This window comes from Molossus molossus, unplaced genomic scaffold (genome assembly GCF_014108415.1).
Source record: "Molossus molossus isolate mMolMol1 unplaced genomic scaffold, mMolMol1.p scaffold_m16_p_22, whole genome shotgun sequence".
Taxonomy (NCBI): Eukaryota; Metazoa; Chordata; class Mammalia; order Chiroptera; family Molossidae; genus Molossus; species Molossus molossus.
Genome location: NW_023425358.1, coordinates 20,561,895 through 20,581,270, shown reverse-complemented (window position 1 = coordinate 20,581,270; position 19,376 = coordinate 20,561,895). Strand labels below are relative to the sequence as shown.

General features: G+C 48.5%; 1 protein-coding gene across 1 annotated transcript; it reads left to right on the top strand.

The window, feature by feature from the left end:
* Positions 1-1,370: 1,370 nt before the first annotated feature.
* Positions 1,371-8,659, top strand: SLC35E4 (solute carrier family 35 member E4). Its single transcript, XM_036276739.1, has 2 exons — positions 1,371-2,580; positions 7,721-8,659. Exons 1-2 carry the CDS (start codon positions 1,965-1,967, stop codon positions 8,152-8,154), a joined length of 1,050 nt encoding a protein of 349 aa, XP_036132632.1. The 5' UTR covers positions 1,371-1,964; the 3' UTR covers positions 8,155-8,659.
* Positions 8,660-19,376: the final 10,717 nt, after the last annotated feature.

Below are 19,376 nucleotides of genomic sequence, written 5' to 3'. Positions count from 1 at the left end.
TATTCAGAAAATGTGGTGGGAGGGGCATGCGCCCTTGGCTGGTTCAGTTTTCCTCCTACAGCCCCTCCTGGAGAAACCCTGTCTAAATACCCCCATACGTTTGTCCTTGGCCTGAAAATCCCCTGCCATATAGTTTGGGGTATTCAGTAATGATTTGCCGGCTCCAGCGGGCATCAGAATTACCAGAGACAAATGTAAAAATGCAGATTATTGAACCCATCATAGAACGTCTGATTGAGCACGTCTCCTGTGAGGCTGGAGCTTTAAAATCTAGATCCAAGGATTATTACAGGGACTGACACTTGCAGCCATTCTGAGGTCTGGCCACCAGAGGGCGCCTCGGGCTGGGCTAAGTGGTCGCCTTTTGAGGTCCTGTGCCTCTAGACAGGTTGCTGTCATCAAAGACAGGCTAGGGATCAGCCGTGTCCAGTGGGGAGGAGCTTCCGCAGGAAGTCCCACGTCAGGAAAGATGCTAGCAGCCGGCACTGGGCACCTGGCTACGAGCTCAGAGAGTCTAGGGCCGAGCTTGGAATCTAGATCAACCTGTCTTGCCCTGGGGCATCTCTCATGCAGAGGGAACGCTGAGACCTGGGAAGGGGCAAAGGCTTAGCCGCAGCTGCTCTGCCTCCCAGCCAACCCAAGGTTGGAGGCGGAGGGTGGATCCCAGGAAGTCCAGTTATGAGTCAGCTCTCAGTGCCCCAGAGATGGGACAGTGACTGGCCAGGGAAGGATGCTGGCCAGCGGTACCCAGCTTCCGCAACTGTGGTGGCCTTGGTGATTCAGCTTCCTCTGCCTGCCAAGAGGGGCCCGCCCTGGGCTGGGGGAGGGAGGAGGTGCTGGAACTAGGGAGTGGCAATTGAGAGGCCTTAAAGGGCCCCTTGATCCAACTCTTCTAGATGCTGAGGTTCCACGGGATAACCGTGGCCAGAAATGGGAAAGTCCCTAGAATGGTCCTGGGATGGTGGCCTCTGGGAGGATCGTAGAAGCTGGGTGAAGCTGGGGTGTTTATTGGGCTTCCTCAGAAAGATACACCGGTGTCTCCCTCCTGTTGTGGTCTCTATGGGGGACTCGCCTTGGATATGAGTCGGGAGGGGCCTGATCCACCACTAGTGGTGGGCGCGGAGGCAGTCAGGCTGACCACTTCAGCTTGGCTGGGGTCAGCTGATGGAGTGAATGCAAAGACGATCCAGAAAGGTGGCGAGGGGGGCGGGGCGAGACATCCCTCGTGGCTCCGGAGGCGCGGCTTGGGCAGGGGCGGGGCCAGGGGCTCAGCCCAACTTTCCCAGTGGGGCGCGGGCGGCCGCGGCGGCTAAGGCGGGGCCAAGAGCGCGGGGCCTCGCCCCGCTGGCCGGGCCGGGGCTGGAGCCGGGCGGTAGCTTGCCGCCGGATTCACAGCCGCAGCGGGAGCCGCAGCCAGCCGAAGCTGCCGAGAGCTGGAAGACAGGCCCTGCCGAGTGGAGCCGAGCGAACTCACCGCCTGGCACTGGTCCGAGCGCGGGCCCGGGCACTGTCGGAGGCTGGGAGCCACGACTACTGGGCACCACCGGGCGCAGGAGCCTGGATTGCCCCTGCTAGGCCCTGGCATGGCCTGAAAACGCAGGAGATCCCGGCATCTGGACCGAAGAGGAAAAAGAAAAAGGATTTCATCTAAGCATAGCGTGGGCACTAGGCTGGGAGAAGAGTAGAGACTTCACCTGGCACGGGGCAGAGGTGCCTGGAGCTTACTAGGCCAGGCTTGAGTGCCAGAGAGCCTGGCATCCCAGCAGCCACGACCTGGGCTCTGCCCTACCAGAGTGGGGAACACAGCATAACAGGCCTGGCAGAAGACGCAGTTATCTCACCTGTCTGAACGGAAGGTGGGGATCTGAGAAACCAGGATCTGGCCTGACCCAAAGTGGGGCTCTCTGGTGGCTCAGAGCTGGGCACTGGGGAGCTGGCCTCCTGCCCCAGCCCCACTGGTACGGATGTGCCGTTGTCCCCTGGAACACCATGACAGCAGGATGACCTCTGCCGAGGCAGTGGCAGTGACTGGTGCTCGAGTGGCTGGGTCCCCTCAGTGGCCCCCTGATACACCTCAGGCCCCTGAACGGCCTGGCAGGACCCGGGTGGCCGTGGCAGCGCTGGTGTGGCTGCTGGCGGGAGCCAGCATGTCTAGCCTCAACAAGTGGATTTTCACAGTGCATGGCTTTGGGCGGCCCCTACTGCTCTCAGCGCTGCACATGCTGGCAGCAGCATTGGCATGCCATCGGGGAGCTCAGCACCCCATGCCCAGCGGTACGCGCCGCCAAGTGCTGCTACTCAGCCTTACCTTCGGCACTTCGATGGCCTGCGGCAACGTGGGTCTGAGCGCTGTGCCCCTGGACCTGGCACAGCTGGCCAACACTACCACACCACTGATCACACTGGCCCTGTCGGCACTGCTGCTTGGCCGTCGCCACCACCCGCTACAGTTTGCTGCCATGGGCCCGCTCTGCCTAGGGGCTGCCTGCAGTCTGGCCGGTGAGCTCCGGACACCACCCGCTGGCTGTGGCTTCCTACTGGTGGCCACCTGCCTTCGTGGCCTCAAGTCCGTTCAGCAGAGTGAGTGCTGGGTCACTGTTTGAGGAGGTGGGGATCAGGGTGGGTGTGTGGTCTGGATGGCCCTGTGAGGGATGTGGCTGTTATCCCATTTTACAGACAAAGGAACTGAGCCCATGGCTTTAGAAAAGGCAGAAACCGAGGCTCAGAAACAGCCAACAACTCAGTGAGTTCCAGGCCCCAAATTTAGGCTCTAGAGGCCCAACTAATATTAATAGTAGTTGCCATTGATCTGTGTCCCATGTTTTGTCTCTTTATATCACTGGATCTCCCCATACTGCCCCATAAGGAAATCACTATAATGTCCCCATTTGACTGGCAGAGGGAGTTGCCCTGGGCCATGAGGCCAGTGAGCAGCAGAGGTAAGATTCGAACCTGAGCAGTCAGTCTTCATGCTATCCTAGATGTAGCATAGGCTATGGCCCCAGAGGGAGACTTGACATTGGGGACCAGGGAGTAAGAAAGAGGGCAAAGCCTTGAGCAGGATTTAGAAGGCCAGGGGTTTGGCTAAGTCTGGGAAGGGGTCATGTATACTGGGAGCTGCAGTATAACAGGCCGGGTGCTGGGTGTTGACCTTGAGTCATCATGGCAACCACCACCTTCACTCCCATTTTATAGATGATGGAACTAAGACCCAGAGAGGTTTGTGATTTGCCCAGGATTACTTCATCTCTGATGAAAGGAGACCAGTGTGTGTGTGTGTGTGTGTGTGTGTGTGTGTGTGTCTGAACAGAGTGAGTGGAGGCTCCAGGCCTAGACACCGCTACATTACTCTGTCTGAGGGTGGAGGCCACCTTCCTGCTTGTTCTTCTGAGGGGAGTCTGAGTCACAACCCCACTCTCTCTTCTGCATAAATCCAAGGGAGATGTGGGGGAGGCCAGGGCAGCCACTCGGGGCAGGGAGATCACACCTCTGTTCATACTGGGGGACCATGGGCAGGTCTGGGTCTTGTCTGGGCCTCAGTCTCCTCATCTGTTTGGTAGAGAAGGGTTGGAGTTGATGGAGTCCCAGAGGCCTCTTTCTCCCTTCCAACTCTGGGATCCTGTGATCCAGGCCTGCAAGAAGGAAGCGGGTGCTCCAAGGGCACTGGGCCGGGGTTGGGGCGGCCTGCAGCCATGGAAGGTGGAAGTCATAATTCAACCTTGCCCTGGCATCTTCAGAGGCAGGACCCAGAGGACCTGTCCCCATCCTCCCAGGCCCTGTGGCAGGGCCGAAGCCTTGTTCTATTTTTGCCCTCAGGTTATATGAGAGCTGGTGACTGAGCTCAGGCCTGAGTTCTGGGCATGAGTTGGCAGTGGGAAACCTGACCCCATGGGCACACCCACCACCCTACCTCCCAACCCAGGCAGCGCCATAAGGCTGGGAAGGCTCCAGCCTTGAGGTCCACACCATACCTGCTAAGGTCCAGAGCTCCTCATCCAGAAGGAGTCCCTGCCTGTAGAATGGGCTATGGCCAGGCAGAACCCAGGCACACAGGCACAAAGTGGCAGGTGCCTGATGTCAGGCCACTTCTTGGCTTCTGCCAGCTCCTTCCATCTCTCCTTTGTCAACTGCCTGGCCCCTAAGGTGGGTTGCTTCAGGCTCCCACAGCACCTTCTGCTTCCCCCATCAAGATTCTGAATGCCTCATGTTACAGCCACTTGGTTACCTGTGTGTGTCCCATCAGACAGGAGCTCTGAGAGGCATGGACTGGGTTGGGGCATCTCTATGTCCCCAGTACCTGGCCTGGGACCTGGCACAGGGCAGGTACTCCTTAAGTGGTCGATTTATAATGGCTCTGACAGCAATATTGGCAGGCTGGTTAGGCTATGTGGTTTAGGGTGCTAATTAGGGAGCTTAGGAGGTTGGGGGCCTCACCAATAGAGAGGGAGGTCCAGCAGAGATGGGGAGGAACAGATTGGAGCCAAAGGGGTGACATGGGTTTTGGACAAGAGGAGGTTTCTACTTCCAGAGTTTCCAAGAAGGGCACTAGGGCCGGATTCAGATGAGACTGTAAATGGCTGACACCAGCTCCTTTCATGAGAGCAGACTCCATGGGGGCAGAAGATAATAGTCCAGGAAGAGGATCACTCAGGCAGCCATGGGCAGGACCAGCAGCCTCCCTCCCACCTGGGCCAGTTGCAGGCCCAGGGGGCTACATGGGGAGAGGAGTGAGGCCAACTTCCCACTCACAGAAACTGTTCTCAGCTGTACTCACCTGCATCAGGTGACCTGATCCCTGTCCTCTGAGCTCTCAGGCTGGTGGGGAGACACCCTCAGAAACAGAGATCACAATGGCAGGAGAGAAACTCTAGAGCCAAGGTGGACACAGGTGTGGTCGGGGCAGTTACTTATAGGGAAGACCAGAGAAGGCTACCTAAGGGAAGAGGCGTGCAGTGATGACAATAACAATAATATAATAATAAAACACTTGCTGAGCCCTCAGTGTGTGCCCATGCTGTGCCCAGCTCTTCACATAGCAAAAATAGGAGAAGGCATTCTGGGAGCAGGAAACAGTGTGGTAGGGAACGGGGTAGCCAGCAGGAGCAGAGTGTGGGGAACTGAAACAGCTCCCATGGTGAGCAGTTCCCACTGGGCACCAGGCCCTGTACTCAGCACCTCACATGGCCCTGTAAGGGGAGTGTTGTCATGCTGCCCATTCTACACATGAGGGGACAAGGCTTAGAGAGAGGGTGACTTTGATATCTCACAACTAGTGAAGGAGTAAGGACGGGATAAGCCAATAGCCAGCAGAACAGGGTCTAGAGAACATATCTGTCTCCATGTGGCAGAAGCTTGGGCGTGTTCAGATACTGAAACAAAAATGCCTTTAGAGAAGAAAGAATGAAGGTTGGAGGGGCTGGCAGAGGAGGAGTCGCTGAGGAGTAAGGATGACAAGCTGGCATTTTGGGGGCCCCACGTGAGCCCCCTCTGACAGAGGATTACTGCTCTTTCCCCGGGCTGCAAAGTGAGGCAGAGGGCTGGGTGAGGAGGTTAGGACCTTGCTGCCTGACTGTCTTGCAGATGTGAAGTTCACCTGAAATCCTGAACACCTTCCGGTGTTTGGACCTTTAACATGTAGGCCACAGGCAGCTCGTAAAGGTGCTAAATTTGGAGTGAATGAGCAGGAGGTATTCCAATTATCTGTTCACTTCTAGAAATGCTCAAGCTGGAGGAACTGTTGCCTAGAGAATAAAGCCAAAACATCAGAATGAAATAGAGATTTCTTATTCTAAGCATAGCCTATGAGTAAGTTCCTCTGTGGCTCTTTGGAAAGTGTGTATCAGGAAATGCATAGAGGCTCGGAGAATCCCTGAATCGATTACTCATCTCTCTCCACTAAAACTTGGACAAGTCCCCAAACCATGGTTGCCTTTATGTGAATACTACTTTTCACCTGATCTGTGTCTGACTTTGATGATGGGCACCACTTCCTTTATGAAGTGGCTGGGTGGTAACATATGCGTGCACACACACACACTCACACACACAGGCACATATTCACACATATGCAAGGTGGTAGGATCCCCTTTCTTTGCAAAGCGAAAAGGTTTTCCCTTAGTCCTGGATACATCTCACCAAGCCTCAGTGTTGGTAGCAAAAGATGCTGATTAGTAAACGACAGCCAAGCACAAACAATAACTCTTTTGTAGTTCTCTTGTCATTCCAGTGGTCATAAGTGAATGAAGTAATGAGTGGACCCAACAATTGACTCAAACAATTTATTATTTTAAAATTATTCTATTCATTTATTTATTTTAATATATTTTTATTGATTTCAGAGAGAGAGGAAAGGAGAGGGAGAGAGAGATAGAAATATCGATGAGAGAGAAACATCAACATCGATTGGCTGCTTCCTGCACACCTCCCACTGGGGATGGAGCCCACAACCTGGGCATGTGTCCTGACCAGGAATCGAAACAGCAACCTCTTGGTCCGTGGGTTGATGCTCAACCACTAAGCCACAATGGCTGGACTCTTTTTTTTTTTTTCCTTAATGTAAAAGCCACCTAGCTAGTAAGTGGCAGAGCAGGGAACTTCTTCTGGCCTGTCCCTACAGTAGGGTAGTGGGTGTGATGAGGTCTGAGATCAAGAAAGATGGGTCAGGACCACTTAGTGCAGGGCCTTCAAAGCTGGTTAAGAACTTAAGACAGCCCTGGCTAGTTTGGCTCAGCAGTTAGAGCATCAGCTCTTGGACCAAGGAGTCGCAGGTTTGATCCCGGCCAAGGGCACGTGCCTCCGTTGTGGTTCCTCCCCAACCCTGGTCGGGGTCGTGCGTGAGGCAGCCAGTTGATGTGTCCCTCTCACGTCCATGTTTCTCTCTCTTTCTCCTTTTCTCTCCTTCTCTCCCTCCCACTCTATCTGAAGATAAATGGAAAAATGTCCTTGGGTGGCAAACAAACAGAAAACTTAGGATAGCCCAGCTGGTGTGGCTCAGTGGTTGAGCATCAGCCCATGCACCAAGGGGTTGCCAGTTTGATTCCCAGTCAGGGCACATGCCCAGGTTGTGGGCCCGATCCCCACTGGGGGCATGCAGGAAGCGGCCAACTGATGTTTTCTCTCATTGATGTCTCTGTCTCTCTCCCTCTCCCTTTCTCTGTCTCTAAAATCAATAAAGAAATTAAAAAAAAAAAAAAAAGAACCTAGAATATTGCTCCCCAGGGCCTGGGGAGCCCCTGAACATTTTTTTTTTGGAGACACATTTCATATTTATTGATCATTTGGATGTCACCAGTAGGTTATTGTTTTAGCCTTATGGAAAGCAGTTTGAAGTGGGTAATAACAGGCCTATTTTTATTTTTATTTTATCTTTTTACATTTACTGAGCACTTACCTTATAAAGGACTTTATGTATGTTATCTATTTGAATCTTTATAAAAACCCCTGTGTATTAGGTTGTATTATCACCTAACTTTGCAGGCGAGGAAACCTGGGCCTCCAGAGGTTAAGAGCCAGGTCACAGCTAGTGAGGACTGGACACAGGTCACAACCCAGGCGGTCTGATTCTGGATTTTTTACTATAATGTTACAGAGCAGGAGCCGCTAACTCTGCCCAAGGGGAGGGGGCAGGCTTCCTGGAGGATGGGCCTTGGAGGTCATGCTGGGTTGGTGAAGTGGGGGTTTTCTCCTCACTGGGTGCTGATGGCTGCTGTCCTGGTTGCAGGTGCCCTGCTGCAGGAGGAGAGGCTGGATGCGGTGACCCTGCTGTACGCCACCTCGCTGCCCAGCTTCTGCCTGCTGGCAGGTGCAGCCCTAGTGCTGGAGGCTGGTGTGGCTCTGTCGCCTGCGCCCACTGACTCCCGCCTCTGGGCTTGCATCCTGCTCAGCTGCCTCCTTTCTGTGCTCTACAACCTGGCCAGCTTCTCCCTGCTGGCCCTCACCTCTGCCCTCACCGTCCATGTCCTGGGCAACTTCACTGTCGTGGGAAACCTTGTCCTGTCCCGGCTTCTGTTTGGCAGTCGCCTCAGCACCCTCAGTTACGTGGGCATTGCACTCACCCTTTCAGGAATGTTCCTTTACCACAACTGCGAGTTCGTGGCCTCCTGGGCTGCCCAGTGGGGCTTCTGGCGGAGGAACCAGCCTGGCAAGGGTCTCTGAGACCTGGGAGTGCACATGGGCTATCTGGGACAGCCCCAGCCTGAATCCAACCTTGGCCAGTGGCCTTGGGGAAAATGGAGAGCAGGCAGCCACTGGGTCCATGGGCGGGAGAGGCATCTTTGGGAAAGGCCACCTTGGAGGCTGGAATGGGGCCTCCCAGAGAGACCCACCTGTCCCTGCCTGCTTCTCCTCATCACAGACCCCACTCACCACTGGATGGTGGGTTCGAGGCTGGCACAGTCACTGTGCTTGTCAGAGTAATTATTAATATCAACGACTATGCCGGAAATTGCTGGCCAAACTTTGAGAACCTCACCGTGTTCTGATGATGACAATGACGATTCTTGGCAGTTGCACAATCCTTCCTCCAGGAAGTGGGCGAGGCAGCTAGGGGGCCCAGGGAGGGGCTTCTTGCTGTTGGGCTTTCCTGGGGAGGTGGGATCGTCTGTGCCAACTCCTGGCAGCTGCTGTGGCCTCATCCCTGGGCCCCCCGATTTGGGGTCTTCTGTCCTCAAATAAACTATTTTTGCTTGTACACCTGTGTCATTCCTCCGGGTTACAGCCAAGGAAATATGGGGAGAGTGATGGGCCCAGTGGCCTCTAGCCACCCACAGAAAAATGAGGATATCCTCCCTTACCCACTGTGACCTGTCCAGACCCCAACCTACACCCATTCTGTCAAGTCCCTCCACTGGCCAGGCCACCACCGCCCATCTTCTGAATGTCAGCAATGGCTTCCTCCCTGCTCTGCGCTCGGCCCTCTACTCCAACTTCCATGCCATCCCAGAGAGATCTTTCTAAAACACACACCTTCTGTGGCTCCATACTGCTCTTGGGACAAAGTCAGAACTTCCTGCCCCAGACCACAAGGTCCTCGGGATCTGGCCCCTGAAGGGCTGAGAGGGTGAATCCCACTGTCCCTCTAGGCTCTGCCTCTTACTAATTCTGTCACTTCCCCGAGTCTCAATCTTTGTACCCAGTCCCTGCTGTGAAGCCTCCTCAGGACAACAGATGTTGCTTTCCTCGGACAGTTCTTCCCCACTCCTGCTCTGCCCCGTGCCAAGCTGAGTTAAAGGTCATCCCAGCTCGATGCACTTCTCCAGGCAGGGCCCTGTGTACATTATAGTCTCGGAACTAGTTTATTACCTTTACTCTGCTGGACCGGGCTCTGGGAAGGCTGAGATGACTTCTGCTCACTGCTATCTCCCCAGCACTGGCACAGATGAAGTAGGCAGAAGAGAATATTGGTCAAGAGCAGGGTCAGACCTGGGTTCAAATCCCAGCGTTGGCATGTCCAAGGTGTGTGACCCTGGGCAAGGGCCCTCCCTTCCTGTGCCTCTGTTTGTGAAGTGGGAGTAGCAGTAGAACCTAACCCCGTCTAGCTCCAGGTACAAAAGCTTAGCAACAGTGCCTGGAACCTAATAGGTCCTCAAGAAATATTAGGAGACAGACTCACTACAGACTGTCCAGGTCCTCCCCCAAAGTTTCTTATGCTACCTCCACCCCAGCCTTCCATTCCACATTGAGGGCCCCTCAGGGCATGCTTCTGCTGGATCAGAGCAGGATGAATACCCTAGCTCTTACCACCTTGCCCTGCCTTGGAGGACGCCAGGAAGCTGGGTCTGTGCTGGGCATCCTGCCATTGTGAATTCAGAACAAAGCTGCTGCCTTTTCTCAGCCCCAGCTGCCAGTGGCCCCTCCCACCCTCCCCAGAGGGCCCTTGGGTCGTCATTCCAGGGGCCAGGGCAAACAAGGGCTCTTCTTGCTTCCTACTCTGCTCCCAAATCAGCTTAAGAATGCTAGAAACTCAGTGCACTATTCCCGTTTGATTGCAAATACTTCCTGGAAACCACACAAAACACAATGGAGAGCCATAGAACGTTTTGAGCAGGCAAAAGCCATGATGTTCAATAAACATTTCTTGATAATGGCCTTCAGTTTGGTCTGGGTCTTATATGGAGGAGATTTAGAAGGAGCAGGGAGACCAGGAAAGAGCTATTGCTATGGCCCAGGTGAGAAGATGACAGTGGGGACAGTGTCTTGGGTATAGCACATAGTAGCATCAGTTATATTGATTTGGGATAACAAATATCCCCAAACATTATGGCTTAAAGCAACAAATATAAATTATCCCAGTTTCTGTGGATCAGAAATTTGAGAGTGGCTTAGTGGAATATTTCTGGCTCAGGGTCTGTCATGAGATTACAGTCAAGATGTTAGGGCTGTAATCACACAGAAGCTTGACTGGAGCTGAAAGGTCCACTTTCTAGATGGGTCATTCACATGGCTGTTGGCAGATCTCAGTTCCTTGTTATGTGAGTCTCTCCACAGGGCTCCTTAAGACATAGTGGTTGGCTTGCACCAGGGTGAGTGATTCAAGAGAGCAAGAAGCCACATGTCTTTTTTGACTCAATTTCGAAAGTCACACTCATTTCTCTACTATTGTCATTTATAATTTTTCTAATATCTCATTGGTTACAGATCAACCAACCCTATTCAATGTGGGCCCTCCCACCTTGACTACCTAAGGGCATGAATACCAGGAGGAGGAGATCACTGAGGTCAACTCTGAGGCTGGCAACAACATCAGTGAATGTTGAGTGAGTGAGTGAGGAGGACACAGCCTGGGGTCATGGGGAATTAATCCAGAAGCTTCCTGCTCCAAAGTGGAGTATCTTGTCAGCCACACCTCTGCATCCTCCCTGACACAGTATCATAAAATTCTGACCCACAGCAGGCACTTGGCAAATGCTTGCTCAGTGAAGGATGACGGCTTCTTTCTTGGTTCCCCACTGCAGACAGAAGGCCTGAGCTCCTTGGTCTGTTATTTGAAGCCCTGGATGCTCTGATGTCTCTAAGCCCACTCTTTGTGACCCCTCCAGTTATATGAGGTCACCCCTGCTCCTGTGCCTGATGAAACCTTCCAGTAAGTAGGCCTCCTCCTGCCCCTTGCCTCCTTCTCTAAGCACTGTAGATGCTGGCCCCACATCACCTGATGCCTGAGCTGGGCATTTTTCTTTGTATGTTTTAACGTTATTTAGTGGAGAAACCCTTGCCCATGCATTTTAATACTAGAGTTCAATATTAAACAAGCCAAAGCAGAGTTGCCCTAGATAAACCAGGAACCTCCTCAACCCTGAGGCACCTTTGCCAAACTTCCCAGGAACCTCTTTGGAGAACCACAGGTCTAGTTCAATCCTTACATACGTGAGGAAACTGAAGCTCAAAGAGCAGGAAGAACCAAGAGGACTGTCTGTCTTAGTTCATTCAGGCTGCTATAACAAAATAACCTGGACAGGGTGGCTTATAAATAACAGAAATTTATTTCTCAGAGTTCTAAAGGCTGGAAGTCTGAGATCAGATTGCCAGCGTGGTTGGGTGAGAACCCTCATTGGGGTCACAGACTGTTGTATCCTTACATGGCAGGAGGGGCGAGCTAGCTCTCTAGGGCCTCATTTGTAAGGGCCACTAATCCAATTCATGAGGGCACCACTCTCATGACCTCATCATCTAATCACTTCCTAATACCATCACCTTGGACATTAGGTTTTTAACATGAGTTTTGGAGCTGGGGGGAAGGGGGACGGCACACATTCAGACCATAGCAATGATTTTGTGTAAAGAGGGAGCAGCAAGGCTAGAACTTCATTTCCTAATTTTTGCCATTTCTGTTCCCCACTCCGCTGTAAAGAACAGAGCCAAGGAGTAAAGTGACAGGCTTGTTCAGAGTCTGGCCCAGGTTCACAAGGAGTGTCTGCCACAAGAAGGCAACGGGTGGGTATCCCCTAGCTTAGTCAGCAAACATTTTTTTCTTCAGATAAAAAGCATTAAAATATTTTGCCAAGGGAAAGCTAAGATTATTCATTGCTAGCAGACATCCTCTAAAAGAAGTGTTATGAAAAAAAAAAAAAAAAAAGAAGTGTCATGGAAGTTCTTCAGATGAAAGGAAAATGATACCAAAGGGAATCTTAGAATTTTAAGTATAAAGGAAGAGCAACAGTAATCATAAACATTCTCTTAAATTCTTTACTATGTCTGCCCTGGCCGGTTTGGCTCAGCGGTTAGAGCGTCAACCTGTGGTCCAGAGAGACCAGGGTTCGGTTCCCGCTAAGGGCACGTACCTCGGTTGCAGTTTGTCCCCCGGCCCTGGTTGGTTGTGCAGGTGGCAGTCACTCGATGTGTCCCTTTCACATCAATGTTTCTCTCTCTCTCTCTCTCTCTCTCTTTCTCCCTCTCTCTCCCCCCCACTCTATCTGAACAAAAAAATGGAAAAATGTCCTCCGGTGAGGATTAAAAAATAATAATAATAATAAAAAATTCTTTACTATGTGTAATAATGGTTGAAAGCAAAATTTATAACACTGTCTGATAGGATTTTTCACTATATAAAGATGTACTATATGTCACAAATACTACATAAAACAGGGAGGGGTAAAGAGAGCTATATGTGTTAAGGATTTAACATTCAACTTGAATTAAGATTTCTTTTTGTTAATCCTCACCTGAGGATATTTTTTGCTTTGATTTTTAGAGAAAGCGGAAAGGAAGGAGAGAAAAGGGAGGGGAGGGGAGAGAGAGAGAGAGAGAGAGAGAGAGAGAGAGAAGAGAGAGAGAGAGACATCCATGTGAGAGAGACATGTGCCCCCTACAGGAGCCAGGGATCAAACCTGCAACCCAGTTACCTGCCATTGACCAGGAATTAAACCTGCGACCCTTTGGTGTGTAAGTCAACACTCTAACCACTGGACTACACTCGCCAGGGCTGAATTAAGATTTTAATTGTAAGTACATTCTGAAAAGTTAAGTATGTATATTATAATATCTAGTGCAACCTCTAAAAAAATCTATAGAAAATTTAAGTAAAATTAAATGACATACTTCTAAATAATATATGGGTAAGACTTTTCAAGGGAAATTAGAAAATATTTTGAACTGAACAAAAATAAAACTGCAGCATATCAAAATTTGTGGAACACAGATCTCAATCAATTAAGTTTCCACTTAGTGAAATTAGAAAAAGAACAAAATACACCCAAAGCAATCAGAACTATGGAAATAATAAAGATCAGAAATTAATTAAGTAGAAAAGAACAATAGAGAAAATAAAAAATACAAGGTAATTAGTTCTTTTAAAAGATTTTAAAAATCAATAAGCCTCTAGCCAGACTAACAAAGAAATTAAGGAAGAAGACAAAATATCAGTATAAAGAATGAAAAGTTGACATCACTATAGACCCTGTGGATAATAAAGATAATTAGGGGATACTACAAACAACTCTACATGCATACATTTGACAACTTAGATGAAATGGACCTATTCCTCTAAAATCACAAACTTCCAAAACTCACCTAAAGAGGAAACAGATGCTCTGGCTGGTTTGGCTCAGCAGTTAGAGCATCAGCCCGTGGACCAGAGATGCCTGTGTTGGGTTCCTGCTAAGGGCAAGTACCTCGATTGCAGTTTGTCCCCGGCCCCAGTTGGGGTCGTGTGGGTGGCAACTAGTTGATGTGATCTTACATTGATGTTTCTCTCTCTCCCTTCCTTCCTCTCTCCCTCCTTCTCTATCTGAAGATAAATGCAAAACTGTCCTCGAGTGAGGATAAAAAAATAAAAAAAGAGGAAACATAATTTAAATAGCAGGAATTGAATTCATTGTTAAATCTTTCTGAAAAAAATCTCCAGGCCCAGATGGTTTCACTGGTAAATTTTACCAAATATTCAAAGAAAAAGTAACACCAATTCACACATCTCTTCCAGAAAATAAAAGAGAATGCTTTCCAATCATTCCATAAGCTAATAAAGGGCAACTACAAAAACCTATAGCTAATCTCAAAGTTAATGGTAAAAGACTGAATATGTTCTAAGATCAGAAACATGGCAAGAATGTCTATTCTCACCACTCATATTCATTACCATACTGGAAGTTCTAGCCAGTGTGATTAAAAAAGAAAAAGAAAGAAAGAAATCAAAGGCAGACAGATTGGAAAGGAAGAAACAAAACTATTTCTACTTGCAGAAGGCATGATCGTCTATGGATAGATTGTCAAGAAATCTACAAAAATGCTCTTAGAATAATGAATTTAGCAAGGTTGACATACGAAGATCAATTGTATTTCTATATACTAACAATGAACAATTGGAAACCAAAACTAAAAAATTTTTTTTACAATGATCTCCCTCAAATGAAATATTTAGCTATAAATATATAAGATTTGTATGCTGAAAACTACCTAACACTGATAAAAGACATCCAAGACCTAAATCAATGGGCAGACATACTATGTTCATGGATCAGAAGATTCTACAGAGTAAAGATGTCAGCTCTCCCCCAAACTGGTCAATAGATTTAACATAATTTCAACCAAAATCCCAGTAGGATTTTGTTATTGTTGATACAGACAAGTTTATTTTAAAAATATATTTGAAAAGCAAAGAAATTAGAATAACCAAAAGAGTTTTTTAAAAAAGAAGAAAATTTGAGGACTCACACTATTTGATTTTTTTTTTTTTTTTATTCCTTACCTGAGGACATTTTTGCATTTATCTTCAGATAGAGTGGGAGGGAGAGAGTGAGGAAGAGAGAGAGAAAAACATCAATGTGAAAGAGACACATCAAGTGGTTGCCGCCAACATGACCCAACCCTGGGCTGGGGACAAACCGCAAACGAGGTACGTGCCCTTAGCAGGAACCAAACCAGGGCCTCTCTGGTCCATGGGCCAACGCTCTAACCGCTAAGCCAAACAGGCCAGGGCCACACTATCTGATTTTAAGATCTATGATAAAGCTACAGTAATCAAGACAATATACTTCTGGTAAAGAGGAAAACACATATATCAAACAATAAAGAATCCAACATTTGACCTACACGAAGGTGCAAAGGCAGCTCAATGGAGAAAGGATAGTCTTCAACAAATGAATTTGAAATGATTAGACACTGTATGAAAAAATATGAAACTCAAACCAAACCTCACACCTTATTAAAAAAATCACAGAAATAACTGAAAATGTTAAACTCTCAAACTTTAAAACATTAGAGAAAATCTCTGTGATCTGGAATTAGGCAGAGTTCTTAGACATGTCTGACACCAAAACAACAATCCATAAAGGAAAAATTGGTAAGTAACACTTCATCAAAATTAAAAACTTTGGCTCTGCAAAAGACATGTTTAAGAGAATGAAAAGACGCCCTGGCCGGTTTGGCTCAGCGGTTAGAGCGTCCGCCTGCGGACCGGAGAGACCTGGGTTCGGTTCCCGCTAAGGGCATGTACCTCGGTTGCAGTTTGTCCCCAGCCCTGGTTGGTCGTGCGGGTGGCAGCCACTCGATGTGTCCCTTTCACATCGATGTTTCCCTCTCTCTCTCTTCCTCTCTCTCCCTCCCACTCTGTCTGTACAAAAAATGGAAAAATGTCCTCGGATGAGGATTAAAAAAAAAAAAAAAAAGAGAATGAAAAGACAAGTTAGATTGGAAAAAATATTTACAAATCCATATCTGACAAAGGAGTTGTATCCAGAATATATAACAAATTATCAACATTCAACAGAAAGAAAAAACCCAATTTAAAAATGAGCAAGAGAATTGAATAGATCATTTTTTTGTTTTTGTTTTTTTTTATCCTCACCCGAGGATATTTTTCCATTTTTTGTACAGATAGAGTGGGAGGGAGAGAGAGGAAGGGAGAGAGAGTGAGAAACATCGACGTGAAGGGACACATCGAGTGGCTGCCACCCGCACGACCAACCAGGGCCGGGGACAAACTGCAACCGAAGTACGTGCCCTTAGCGGGAACCAAACCTGGGTCTCTCCGGACCACAGGCCGACACTCTAACCGCTGAGCCAAACTGGCCAGGGCTGAATAGATCATTTTTAACTAGAGGGTATGTGGAGGGCAACTTGGCACACAAAAGGATGCTCATCATCATTAACCATTGAAGAAATACAAATTAAAACCACACACCTATCAGAATCATTAAAATAAAAAATATTGACAGTACCAAATAGTGGTGAGGATACAGAGAAACTGGATCTCTCATAGTGAAATGCAAAAGATACAGACCCTCTGGAAGTTTGGTAGCTTTTTATAAAGTTAAATATAACTTTTACCATATGACTGAGCAAAAATCCCATTCCTAGGTAGATACTCTGAATGAAAATGTAATTTCACATAAAAACCTATACACAAATGTTTATAGCAGTTCTGTTCAAATTTGCCCCAAACTAGAAACCTAAATATTCTTCAACAAGTGAATGTAAAAAGAACAAATCTCAAACACATTACACTGGAAGAAGTCAGTCTCCAGATGTTGTATCCTCTATGAGTCTATGTATGTGACATTTTGGGCCCACATCCTGGGCATGTGCCCTGACCGGGAATTGAACCGGCGACCTCTTGGTGCATGGGTCGACCCTCAACCAGTGAGCCACACCAGCTGAGAATATGTGACATTTTGGAAAAGGCAAATCTATAGGGACAAAGAAGAGATCAGTGTTTGTCTGAGGTTGGCGTGAGGTGAAAGTTTAACTAAAAAAGGCAGCTTAAGGGGGATTTTTTTTGGTAATGGAACTCCTGTGTTCGGGCTTTGGAGGTAATTAGACAAATGTGATAAAACATACAGAACTGTACAAAAAAGTTAATTTAATGGTATGCTAATTTTAATTGTTTTAAAATGAAAACAAAATATATTCAAATAAATTTCTCTTTAAAAATGCTTTAGGCCCTGGCCAGTTTGGCTCAGCGGTTGGAGCGTCGACCTGCGGTCCCGAGAGGCCCGGGTTTGGTTCCCGCTAAGGGCGCGTGCCTCGGTTGCAGTTTGTCCCCGGCCCTGTTTGGTCGTGCGGGTGGCAGCCACTCGATGTGTCCCTTTCACATCGATGTTTCTCTCTCTCTCTCTCTCTCTCTCTCTCTGTGTTCCTGTCTCTCCCTCCCACTCTACCAGAACGAAAAAGGAAAAATGTCCTCGGGTGAGGATTAAAAAAAAAAAAATGCTTTAGAAGCCCGGCCTGTGTGGCTCAGTGGTTGAGCGTCAACCCATGCACCAAGAGGTCACCAGTTCGATTCCCAGTGAGGGCATATGCCCAGATTGTAGGCCAGATCCCCAGTAGGGGGCATGCAGGAGGCGGCCAATCGATGTTCTCTCTTATTGATGTTTCTCTCTCTCTCCCTCTCTCTCTCTAAAAATCAGTAAAGGGGGGAAAAAGTTAAAAAAAAGAAAATGTTTTTTTTAAAAAATGCTTTAGAAGAAATTTTCCAACAGGGTTTCTTCTAGAAAGGCTGTTTGTGAGGGCTCTGCCATACCAGCCCTGGTGTTTGTGGGTCTGTTTATTCAACTATAAAATGAGATCAGTCTAGAACATCGACTTTCCTTCTCCCCCCACCCTAAAATTACACCCCTGGGTACACCCTTTGTGGAAATGAGAGAAAGGGCATTTGGCTGGCACTGGGTTCTTGACCCACAGAGCAGTTGTACTTTTGTCTGTCCCATATATTATTTGCCTGGAAACCTCTGTATCAGAATAGCTGCTCTTGAGCCAGCTTCTCTGGCCTCTGGGGGGTTTGAATAATCCTGGATTTCAGGGCCTACTGGTGGGGCCCACTCATTTGTCCCTTTGGTATATGCCCCCGTGGACCCCAGTTGGTGAACTAGACCAGGGTACTGGCTCTAACGGTCAGTGATCTAAACAAGGACTTTTGAGGGAAGCTAGGAGTATGCCCCTTGCTTTAGGACACCCAGGTCACACACGGATTAAACACAATAACTCTGAAAAGGCTTTAAAGTCTAGGTGTCCTCTGAGGTAGGGTCTGAAAAGATTTAAGCCATTTTTTTCATACAGGATGACTTTTTGGGAGAACACTTGTGAACAGTAAAGGACTATACACAGATGGGGGAAATGCCATTATGAGGATGACTGTGCTGACTTGGACCAGCAGGGCCACAGCATCATTCATGACGAGAACTGCCACACTAAGCACCTACCATGTGCCGGGTATTGTGATAAGGAACTGTTGAATCTTTTTTTTTTTTTTTATCCTCACCCGAGGACATTTTTCCATTTTTTGTTCAGATAGAGTGGGAGAGAGAGAGAGAAACATCGTTGTGAAAGGGACACATTGAGTGGCTGCCACCCACACGACCAACCAGGGCCGGGGACAAACTGCAACCGAGGTACATGCCCTTAGCGGGAACCAAACCCAGGTTTCTCTGGATCATAGGCCGATGCTCTAACTGTTGAGCCAAACCGGCCAGGGCGGAACTGTTGAATCTTTATGTGATAGCCCTGGCCGGTTTGGCTCAGCGGTTAGAGCGTCGGCCTGCGGTCCGGGGAGACCCGGGTTCGGTTCCCGCTAAGGGCATGTGCCTCGGTTGCAGTTTGTCCCCGGCCCTGGTTGGTCGTGCGGGTGGCAGCCACTCGATGTGTCCCTTTCACGTCGATGTTTCTCTCTCTTCCTCTCTCTCCCTCCCACTCTATCTGTGCAAAAAATGGAAAAATGTCCTCTGGTGAGGATGAAAAAAAAAAAAAAGAATCTTTATGTAATAAAAGGTCTGTCAGTGCTTGGACATATGATGAAACAGGTTCAAAGAGGTCCAAGATCACTTGTGGAGGAGGTCAAAGGCTAGGTTCAGGTCTGCAGCTCCAGCCTTCTGAGCCAAGGCCTATCAGAGGAACCTGAGGCCTGATGTCAGGCCTTCTCTCCACAAGTTCCCTAGAGAAAACTAATGCCACCTTTCATCAAAGGCTGGTGGAGGATTGCCAAGGGCACTTTGAGACCTTATCATGTACAACAGCATTAAAAAAAAAGTTTAAAAAAATTTTATATGGTGGAATGCTTTCTTTGAAAATTATCCTATGCATAAATTCAATCCAGAAAACCAGAGTTGGGCCCTTGTGATTGAAAGTGGGAACAGGGTTGGCCCAGAGACCCTAGGGTTCTCAGAGCACTGCTGAAAGTCACTTATCCAGTAGGTTGGCACTTACTGTAAGAAGCCAAGGAGGTGCCATGATGCTTAAGGCTCTGGTTTTGGGTTTGAAAGAACAAGGTGGGATTGTGGCAGACTCATTCCTGGCTTAGTTGCTCTGGGGGAAGGCTACAGGATTCCAATGTTGCTACATGTTTTGGGCTCTGGTCCATTTGACCCAGGCACTACCTGCGTTACTCAGTCTCCCCTCTGACCAACAGCTATCACCTGTTACTCATAGAGTAGGAAACTTATCTTCACCATTTT